The 11,410-nt window shown below is 33.6% G+C and overlaps 1 protein-coding gene across 12 annotated transcripts in view; it reads left to right on the top strand.

Annotated features, from left to right (window-relative positions):
• LOC107626282 (putative disease resistance RPP13-like protein 1) overlaps nt 1-9,128 on the top strand; it is a 63,668-nt gene extending 54,540 nt beyond the window's left edge. The window contains exons 2-6 of one of the 12 annotated variants that reach the window (XR_002358167.1): nt 1,259-1,337; nt 2,089-2,514; nt 2,646-2,741; nt 2,826-2,927; nt 3,092-3,646. Coding sequence is in view for 2 of the 12 variants with exons in the window: in XM_021116578.1 (XP_020972237.1) it covers nt 1,283-1,298; nt 8,248-8,293; nt 8,389-8,493; nt 8,727-8,880 (321 nt within the window). In the remaining 10 variants the exon portion in view is untranslated. Of the gene's footprint in view, nt 1-1,258; nt 1,687-1,841; nt 2,515-2,645; nt 2,742-2,825; nt 2,928-3,091; nt 3,647-7,752; nt 8,134-8,223; nt 8,294-8,388; nt 8,494-8,726 lie in introns of those variants that run through there. The other 11 variants (XR_002358170.1, XR_002358171.1, XR_002358169.1 and 8 more) reach the window with 11 other exon arrangements.

Here is an 11,410-nt window from a genome sequence, read left to right as displayed (position 1 = left end):
AGACTGGTGCTTGGTGAAATGCACCGGTGGCGAGAGTGGCATGTTCCTGATGAGTTTGATTGTTTTCCTAAGCTTGAAAGGCTTTTGATAGTAGACTGTCCGGTGTTAACCGGAGATCTGCCAGCTCACCTTCCAGCTCTGGAGGAACTTGTCATTGGTGGATGCGAAGAGCTCGCCTGTTCACTGCCGAGAGCTCCCAAGCTTTGCCAATTACTTGTAACGGGTACGGCGACTTCTATGGAGAAGGCGGAACCGCACAAGGTAGTAATTTTAGAGACGCAGCTAGCCAAGTCCGTATTGGAGTGCCTGCCCCACATCCAATCGCCATATCTCCAAACTTTGAGAATCGTGAATTGTTGGTCGGCAATACCAATTTCAGGAGATTATTTGCATGATTCGTTACAATATCTGCAAATCGCTATGTGTCCAAAATTAACATTCTCAGAGCAACTGCAACACAAGTCGCTAATGGAGATACTTGTGTACAAGTGTGATTCACTGACGTCATTTGCATTGGGGGCCCTTCCAAGTCTCCGTGTCTTACAAATCTCAGAGTGCCCCGGTTTAGTATCCATGCCAGCGCTAAGGCTGGCTGCGCCCCACCTAGAAGAGCTGTGTGTAGAGAAATGCCAAGAAATGGAACCTTTTGGAGAGGACTGCCTGCCGTCAAGCTTGACAACTCTTAGGATCTACGATTGCAAGAAACTAGAGAGGTGGATAACATCAAACGGTTTGCAGACTGAAGGCCTTATCCATCTTTTCCTTATAGAGTGGAATGAAGTTAAGTCGTTCCCAAGAGAGGGCTGCCTTCCTGCTTCCCTTCAGTCTCTACAACTGTATGACTTTGCAAATCTGGAGACGCTAGACTGCAAGGGACTTCAACATCTCACTTCCCTTCAAACATTAGCAATTGAAGACTGTCCAAAGCTGGAGAATATCACACAAGAAAACCTGCCTGCCTCCATACTAAAACTCAGATTTGAGGGAGAATGTCCTTTGAGGCGTAAGCTGGAAGAGATGAATGATCCACGGATTCAGTTTGAAACTTAGGACACAGGTAATTGTTTTTGCTCTCATCTTACCTAAACTCACTGCACGCCCTCCAATTACAATGCTAATTCTTTGCACCAAACTTTCTCATTCCCTTGTTAATATGCCAAACCAATTTTTCCCCCCTTAATTTTTTCATTCTTTGATCTGAGCCATTTATCTATACCTTAGCTACCGTTTCACTCACAATTTCTATGGTTGATTGCAGACTAGGAGGATCAGTTTCGTTCATTCTGATTTTCCACCATTTCTTCAGGGATTCTGTCTATTAATATGTTATGGAGGAGGTGCGTTAGTACTTTATGAAATACATTATTCTCTTTGATTTGCAAACTCATACCAGTTTTCGAATTACGAAAACAAAACATACTTTAGTTATGCCATTGAATTTCAGCTTTCTATTTTTGTCAGATTTGAGTTCATAAAATTTACTTTTTGTTTTCCTAATCTCTGGACTCTGTTTATCTCATAGAATTCTGGTATATGTTGGATGTTGCTTCTCTGGTTTTTTCATCTTTAGTCCATATTGATTAAACCAAGGTTCTTGAAGAGATGAAAGACCCACAAATTCAATCTGAAAGTTATGGCAAATGTAAATTGAAAAATAATGGCTTACGTTACTTATGTAATCAAATTTCAATTCTTTATAGATTTTGAAGGTGCTCCAATTTTAAATATTTGACAAGATTCTATGTTTTTCCGCATACTCTTGCATTAAATCTCCCTCATTTGACCAGATCGAAATCTATTATGTGTTGCTAATCTCACTTTGTTATCTTCAATCAAAATTTGTCTGCCCAACATTCTTGCGGTTTTCTTTTTTTATGGAAGATTAGTTAGGTAATGGTAAATGCTCCACCAATTATTGGCTGATGGGTTGATACTTCACGAATTTGTTTTCTGTTTAGGTACTAACATCATTCTATGCATTCAATTATAAATTTCATTCAGTTGCATTACAGTAGCAGTTACCCAAGTTTTCTAATACATTGGTCTATTTATTATCTTCATTTTTTTCACCATGGTTATATTATTCAGGAGCCAAGATCTTTTATTCCATCAGTGTTCTTCAAAATACTTTACATTTTGCCTCCTAGCAATCAAAGTTCTTACATAGCTGAACTTTCCATCATGCTACACGTTAGTGATAGCAAAATACCGAGTAATGTCCTAATTCATATCTTCGCAACCTTCTATGATTCAACTCCTAACTTTTATGATGACAACCATAAAAAGTTCTGTAATTTATTTGTTTTCCGGACAGAGAATGAATCAAATATGAATATAAACTGGCCGATGCTTTAGCTAATCTCTTCAATTTGGCTCAACCAAGCAAGATTGTCACCAAGATATTTTCACTTAAATATTGCCAAAATTTTCGTGTCATGTCTCTTCTTTGGGTTGGCCTATTGGAAAAGCCTAAATACAGTTCACAATAAAATCAATCATATGATGGTAGTTATGGTAAGTGCTCTTCGAAAATTATTCTCATTTTGAGAAAATTTTTAATACATTACTCAACACAGAATAATTGAATTGTTTACTGTTGTTATAATGCTCTTGGGTTTGATCTAACTGTCCTTTCATTCAACTAGTGTAACTTGGATTTCTAAGTCCAACCGCAGGCTGGATCTAAATCTGAACTCTCCATTTGCGACAAAGTCTTTGTGACAAAGTCGATTAAAGAAGAGGTATGGTCTACTCTTGCTTTCTGTTAATGTCCCATATCTTTCCTTACATACATGGAATACCTCCTCATAGAGCTTTTCCAAAAGGAGCAAAGGGACAACTTCTGCATTCAAGTTGTTGCTTTTGCTACACATGAGAATGCACAGTATTTGAAATGCACAACATGCAGCCTCTTTGGTAGTGAAAAAGTAGGTACTTGAATCAGTTGTCCCTGTATCTTTTCTAATATGTCCTGCGAATTACTTGAACCTCTTTGGAAATCTAACTGATACTCCAAGCTAATTACTCTATTATACTGAAATTTTTGGGCTGAATTTTTTTTCTCTTTCCTTTTTTCAAACACAATATGAAGACAACGTTTCTCAACCCAAGGTGGAAAAAGAAGGCTGATGCGTCAAGGTTGATTATAGCAGCAATTGGTTAAAGGCTAAGAATGTTGAGGAGGTTTGTGATTCGTGAGAATGCCATTGGGAAGTGGTTAATAGCACACAATCCATTCTTACACAATAGATCTGAACATCTCAAATCATATTCTTTCCTTTTTTCTTAGTGAGAGGGATTAAATCATTAAGAATAAATTGTTTTTGTCTCACATTCCCTCAACTGATCATCATTGCTCACAGAAAGTGTGTCAAATTGTCTTTGTAAAGTTTTAGTCCAAACAGTTTTCTCAAGGAATACCCTGAGTATTAAGGGGGAAATTTAGGAACAAGAGTTTGTTTATAACCCCCATTCTCTATTATATATAGTAAGTCAGGGTGTTAGTCTCTGTTTTAAGCTTCCTGTTTGAGTCTGTTTTGGATCTCTTTCTGTATAGCTAGTTCCATCACATATACAAGGTTCCCCTTGTATCTAGTGTGTAATCAATGAATGAGGTTACTCAATTTCATATCATCTTTCTCATAAAGTCTTGAAATTCTTCCTTTCTGCACTCATTTTGTTCTACTTTCTGTATTCGACCCTACCAAAAAGATGCAACATTATTATATAATCGGATGATAATTTAAAATAGAACTGATTTTTTGTAAAAAAAAAAATATATTAAATTATCAATTAATGACCTTCTCTTAGTGGCTAAGGATCTTTTACATTTAGTAAAAAATCCTTGGTTCAACATCCACTGTCACAAATAATTCTAAACAACCATAGCTGGAATTTCATTATGATTCCTTTTACTAAAGTTTTATGTAGACGAGACAAGAGCTCTTTATAATCAATGTTTTATTATCTATCAAATTATTATTTTATTTGCAGGTGGTTTTATTTTATAAATAAAAAATAAAAAGAAGTGTGAACGAAATCACCTCAGAATCTGTATTATCAATTTTCTATCTCTAAGAGTAGACAATCCTTAATTAATAAAATATTTTTAGACCATTTATATTTTTAGTTTATTTTTTAATATGTAACAGAACTCCTGTAAAAATATTTTTTAAAAAATTGAAGTACTTCTCCTAACTAACTAAAATAGCTGTGCCACGTAGCACATTTTTAGTTTATTCTATAAGTCAATCATTAATATTATATCTACATTAAACTGTTCTAATATATTATGATTATTTTTCATGACCAATAAAATGATAAATCTTTGAAATAAACAATTCCTTATAATTATTTCAAGATTGCCAATCTCAAAGTGAAACCTTATAAAATGAAGCAGAAATTAAAAAAGGAAAAAGGAATCACATATAATTTTATATGAGGGGCTGAATTGTTGATTGTGTTATAAAATACATTAATCCAAACTTTTCTTTCTTTCTTTTCTTTGTTGTGATCTGATCATATCCTGAACTTGAGTCTCAATCATGGCTGCAAAACTTGGGGGTAGAGCTTATCTCTCTTCCTTTGTTGATGCTGTTTTGAACAAGCTGTCTTCACTCGATGTCAACTCAACCCCAGAAGCAAAGAAGTTAGCTGACCAGAAGTTGTTTCGAAGACTGAAAGCGAGTCTCCGTGCCACTCGACCTGTGCTTGATGATGCTGAGCAGAAGCAGATCCGAGACCAAGAAGTCAACAAGTGGCTTGTTGATCTCCAAGATGCTCTTTATATGGCTGATGACTTGCTCGATGAACTCTCCACTAAAGCTGCCACTGCCACTGCCACTCCCACTCCCACTCAGAGAGATCCAGGTAACTCTTCTTCCTGGTCTCACTATGTTGATTCAATTTTGGAAGATAGTGATGATGATGAGATGGGGGTAGTGACTAGCATGCAAGACATAGTTGACAAACTAGAGTCTATTGTTGAAGAGAAAGATGATCTTGATCTGAAACAAGGGGTTGCCAAAGATCTGGAGGACATGTCATGGAGAATTCAATCATCCCTGATTGAAAGTTCTGATATATATGGCAGGAATGATGACAAGGAGGCCATCATAAAATTGTTATTAGATGAAAATTGTGATGATATATTGTCTGTGATCTCTATAGAAGGTATTGGTGGAATTGGAAAGACTACTTTGGCTCAGTTAGTTTACAATGATGCCAGAGTGAAGGAGAAGTTTGCCATTAAAGCATGGGCGTGTGTTGCAACAAAATTTGATCCTGTTAATGTTACCAAGTCTATAATGGAAGACATAGCTTCTCCTTGTAATAAGGTTAACTTGAATTCAATTCAAACAGAATTGAAGGAAAAGTTAACAGAAAAGACATTCTTGGTAGTTTTAGATGATGTTTGGGATAATCAGCAAAATTTGTGGGATAATTTTCTGAAACCTTTTTTGAGTGGAAATAAAGGAAGTAAAATTCTTTTAACTACTCGTAATAAAAATGTTGATTCTGTAGTGTCAACTACAAATCTACATTATAAACTAGATACATTGTCCGACAAAGATTGCTGGTCTTTGTTTTTGAAACATTCATCTATTTCTACTAGTTCTAGACAATATGCAATCTTAGAACAAATTGGTAAAAAAATTGTTGAAAAATGTAAGCGATTACCTTTGGCTGTGAAGACACTTGGGGGTTTATTGCGTAGTAAGGATAAAGTAGAGGATTGGGAGAATATACTGAACAGTGAAATTTGGGAGCTTCCGGAAGATGAGAGTAAGATTGTTGCTGCATTAAGAGTTAGTTATCACTATCTTCCTTCAAATTTAAAGCGGTGTTTTGTTTATTGCTCGTTATATCCCCAAGATTATCAATTTGACAAAGATGAATTAATCTTGCTGTGGATGGCTCAAGATTTTGTACAACCAATAGAAAATTACACATTAGAAAAGATTGGTCGTGCATATTTTGATGAATTAGTTGCAAGGTCATTTTTCCAACCCTCTAGTAAAAATGTTAGCTTCTTCGTAATGCATGATCTCGTGCATGATTTAGCAACATATTTTGCTGGAAAGTTCTATTTCAGAGTCAGAGAATTTGGAGACCCAAAAAAAATTTGCAGTGAAACTCGTCACTTATCATATATGGTAAATCGTCATGATTCAATCTTAAGACTTGGAGAGACCTATAAGGGAGCAATCCATATGAGAACATTTCTAAATGTACATTTGCTTCATCCTCAAAAATTAATTAATTTAGAAAGTGATTCTTGGCTTTTACAATTACAAAGGAGGTGTTTAAGAGTTTTGTCATTTAAATGTTTTTCTATCGAGTCATTGCCGAATTCAATTGATAAACTGATCCATTTGCATTATTTGGATCTCTCTTACACATCTATTTTGACATTGCCTGAGTCATTGTGTAAATTATACAATCTCCAAACGTTGAAGTTGAGTTATTGTAAGAAACTGGAGATGCTTCCTAGCCGTATGGAAGATCTTGTGAACCTGCGCCATCTTGATATCAGAGGTTCTGATTCTTTAAAAGAGATGCCGAGGGGAATGAGCAAGTTAAAGCATCTGAACTTCTTAAGTGGTTATATTGTGGGAAAGCACGAGGAGAACGGGACAAGAGAATTGGGAGCACTTGACAACCTTCATGGCTCACTTTGCATCTCCAAGTTAGAGAATGTGAACAACAGCCGTGAAGCTTTGGAGGCCAAGATAGGTAACAAGAAGCACATCAACGCTTTAGAATTGAAATGGCTTCCAAAAGGTGATATTGTTGATGTTGAAACTGCAAGAGATATACTTGACAAGTTACAACCTCACCAAAACTTGAAAGGGTTATCCATTGTGGGTTTCAGGGGTGAAATATTCCCTGATTGGTTAGGCCTTCCTTGCTACTCCAATTTAACCGAATTGAGTTTGAAGGATTGTAAGAATTGTGGTCAGGTTCCTTCACTGGGACAGTTACCCTCTCTGCAGCATCTGGAGATACGGGGACTTGATGTGTTGGAGAGAATTGGTGGTGAGTTTTACAACAACGCTGAATCATCTCATCAGGGGACACCCTTCAGATCTCTTCAAACTCTGGAATTTTTTGATATGCCACGCTGGCGGGAGTGGCATATTCCTGATGAGTTTGATGGATTTCTGAAACTTAAAAGCCTTTTAATAGAAGACTGTCCGGTGTTAAGTGGAGATCTTCCAGCTCACCTCCCGGCTCTGGAGGAACTTACCATTGATAGATGCGAAGAGCTTGCGTGTTCACTTCCGAGGGCTTCCAAGCTTCACCAATTAACTGTAAAGGATTCTGTGTTCTTCGGGAATGCAGCACCGCACAAGATATTAATTAAAAAAACCCAGCTGGCGAAGTCCATATTGGAGTGCCTGCCCCACGTCCAATCGCAGTGTCTCCAACGTTTGGAAATCCAGCAGTGTAGGTCAGCCATATCAATTTCAGGAGATTGTTTGCCCGATTCATTACAATTTCTTAGAATATGGGATTGTTCAAAATTAACATTCTCAGAGCAACTGCAACACAAGTCCCTAACGGAGGTAGTTGTGAGCAAGTGTAATTCACTGACGTTGTTTCCACTGGCAGCCCTTCCAAATCTCAAGACACTGTATATCTCAGATTGCCCAGAAATGGATTGTTTTGGAGAGGAGGGTCTCCCGCCGAGCTTGACAACAATTGCGATCTCTAATTGCCAGAAAGTAGAGAGGTGGATAACATCAAAAGGTTTGCAGAGTGAAGACCTTACCTATCTTAGCCTTCAACAATGGAATGAAGTTAAGTTGTTCCCGAGAGAGGGTTGCCTTCCTGCTTCCCTCGAGTATCTACATTTGTCGTCCTTTTCAAATCTGGAGACGCTAGACTGCAAGGGCCTTCACCAACTCACCTCCCTCCAAAAATTAACAATTAAAGACTGTCCAAAGCTGGGGAATATCACACAACAAAACCTGCCTGCCTCCATATCAAAACTCTACATCTGGGGACAATGTCCTTTGAGGAGTAAGCTGGAAGAGATGAACGACCCACGGATTCAATTCGACACATGTAATTGTTTTTGCTCTCATCTTCCCTAAACTCACTGCATGCTCTCCAATTACAATGCTAATTGTTAGCACAAAAACATTCTCTTTACCTTGTTAATATGCCAAACCAAATTTTCCCCTTAATTTTTAATTTATCTTTTCCCCTTGATTGCAGACTAGGAGGACTAGTTTCGTTGATTTCTGCAACATGCAAGGATTCTGTCTATTAATATGTTAAGGAGGAGGTGCGTTCATACTTTATGAAATACATTATTCCGTTTGATTTGCAAAGTCATACCAATTCTTGAATCCAGAGTTTAATGTTGCAAGAAATTCATAGATATGATGTTGCAAGCATTCTATTAAAACCAGTGCAAGGATTTTGTGGTTTCAAGCATCTTTGTGAGTGCTTGGCACAGCACACACTTCATCCATTTCAGATGGGGTAATTGCAATTGCAATAGAATTTGTTTACAAGCCATAACCTGCAAAACCTCAGTTCCCATGCCGTTGTGAAAAAATTAAATTGATTAATATGTATCAATTCTAGCTCCATTGGTTGGTTGATATTTTCATCTTTCATAAAACAAATGTTCTACTTTCTAACCAATCAGCATTGTGCGGTACTATCTCATTATACTTATGATAATAAAACTGGTCAATTTTTGTTCTATGCAGGTTTCTCATGATTCAGACCCTGAAATACAATATGAATTTCTTTGCTGGAATTGCTGAAATGCAATACAACTGGGACTGCCATTCATTCAAGTTTCATGGTCAACCATCACTAGTTCATCAAGTCCAAACTCAGTTTTACCAAGGAATACCCTGAGTTTGAGTTGGGAACTTAGGAATAAGTGTTGGTTGTAACACCCATTGTGTATATTTTAGTTAGGGTGTTAATTTCTGCTTTGCTCTTTCTGTTTGAGTCTGTTTTGAATCTCTTTCTCTATTGGATAGTTTCCTCGCATATATAAGATTGCCTTTTGTATCTTATGTATAATCAAAGAATGAGTTTATTCAGTTTCATATCATTTATCTCACAAAGTATAAAACCGTCGTAGATATTTTATTTTTCCATTGTTTTATATTAAGTCAAATTTAAGAACTGTTCTTAACTCAAAAATAAAAATAAAAAAGTTAGGTATTATTATAAGTAATATATTTAAGTCATACAAGATATGAGATGTCGAAAGCATAATTAGGTATTGTTATTATATGCTATATTGAGTTATTTCTTTTTCATATTAATTGTTATGAAAATTATATATATATAAAATATAATATTAACCAAAATATAACTAATATTGATAAAAAAGTATCGATCTTTAATATTTCTGTATTACTAATATGAAAATTATAGTATGCATCGTTGCTTGCATGTATGTAGTATATATAGATAGGACAAATTAAATAATCGGAAGATGTTCATGTATGCCATTGTACTTGTTTGAAATATGATATTTTAACTTTTAGGAAACGTTTCAAGTGCTCCAGGTATTTTTCTAAGTTCAGTATGCCATGTACTATTATTTTTCAAGTTTTTGTTTGTCTTCGAGTGACGCATGAAATGACCCAAGTGGTCCTGAAATGTAAACGTAAATGAAGTAAAGAATAGTTTAAAAATTATTAACTAGTAAAAAGAAATTTTAATAATTTTAGATGTGTTATAATTAAAAAAAATAATTTTTATGAACATACATTTTAATAATTTTAAAAAGTTAATGTTTAAATGAGTAATGAAAAAATTCAACAAATAATAAAAAAATATTAGATACGTTTTTATCGAATAAGATATAAAAAAAATTAATTTTGTTTTTAATGTTTAACTTTAAATTTTAAATTTATGATTTTGAATGTGTTTCAAAAATATTTTGTATATAACTTAATAATTTTAGATGTGTTATAATTGAAAAAAAATAATTTTTATGAACATACATTTTAAATAATGAGTAAAGTATGATTTTTGTTTCCAGCGTTTGGGGTAAGTTTCAAAGTTGTCCCTAACGTTTCAATCGTCCTATTTAAGTCCTTAACTTAGGGATCCGTTAACAGAATTGACAGCGGGACAAAATTGAGACGATTTTGAAACGGTAGGGACATAAATAGGACGAAAACATTGGGGACAAAAACGATACATAGAAATAAATTTTAATTTTATTTTTTAATAATATCAATTTTTTACTGTACATAGTATTCAATTATTTTTCAATCACATCTAAGTAAATTATACTTAATCACATTACTTTCATTCTAAATAAATTAATTTTTTTATTATTTTACACTTAAAATAATGTAATTTTATTTTCATTACTTAATCACATTACTTATATTTTTTTTAATATTTTTACATTTTCATTCCAGTGTAAAATTTATTTATTTATAAAAAATTTACATTACTTTAAGAGTAAAATTATAAAAAAAAAATTAATTTATTTAGAATGAAAGTAATGTAATTAACTGTAATTTACTTAGATGTGATTAAAAAATAATCGAATATTATGTACAGTTAAAAAATTGATATTATTGAAAGATAAAATTAAAATTTATTTCTATGGATCGTTTTTGTCTCCAACGTTTTCGTTCTATTTAAGTTCCTAACATTTCAAAATCGTTTCAATTTTGTCCCGCCGCCAATTCTGTTTACGGATCTCTAACTGCAGGACAACAATGAGTCAATTTTAAAACGTTAGGACGATTGAAATGTTAGGGACAACTTTAGGACTTACCCCCAATATTGGAGATAAAAATGATACTTTACTCTTTTAATAATTTTAAAAATGTTAATATTCAACTATATAAGTAATGAAAACTCTAACTATTAATAAAAAAATAAGAAATATTATATGCGTTTTTATCGAATAAAATATAAAAAATTAATTTTTTTTTAACGTTTATATTTAAATTTAAGATTTATGATTTTGGATGTGTTTCAAAAATATTTTGTATATAACTTAATAATTTTATATGTGTTATAATTTAAAAAAAAAAAAAAAAATTTTATGAACATAAATTTTAATAATTTTAAAAACGTTAATGTTCAAATATATAAGTAATGAAAAAATTCAACTAATAATAAAAAATAATAAATATTAGATGAGTTTTTATTAAATAAGATATTAAAAAATTAATTTTTATTTCTGTAACTATTTTTTTCTTTTGCATAGTCATAATTTTTTTTTTATTGTGAATCATTCATAATCAAATTCGCAAACTAAATATTTAGAAGACTAAGTGATTAAGCCACTCGCATATATTTTTATTTTCGTACTTCAAAACGTGAAAATGTTAAAAATGAGAAAAATATAACTAAAATAATCAATAATCAATCAATTGCGTGATATTAGATAGATATTACAAAA

The sequence above is a fragment of the Arachis ipaensis genome, chromosome B02, assembly GCF_000816755.2.
Source record: "Arachis ipaensis cultivar K30076 chromosome B02, Araip1.1, whole genome shotgun sequence".
Taxonomy (NCBI): domain Eukaryota; kingdom Viridiplantae; phylum Streptophyta; class Magnoliopsida; order Fabales; family Fabaceae; genus Arachis; species Arachis ipaensis.
Note: the sequence above shows the minus strand (reverse complement) of the source record. Positions and strands in the feature narration are given on the sequence as shown.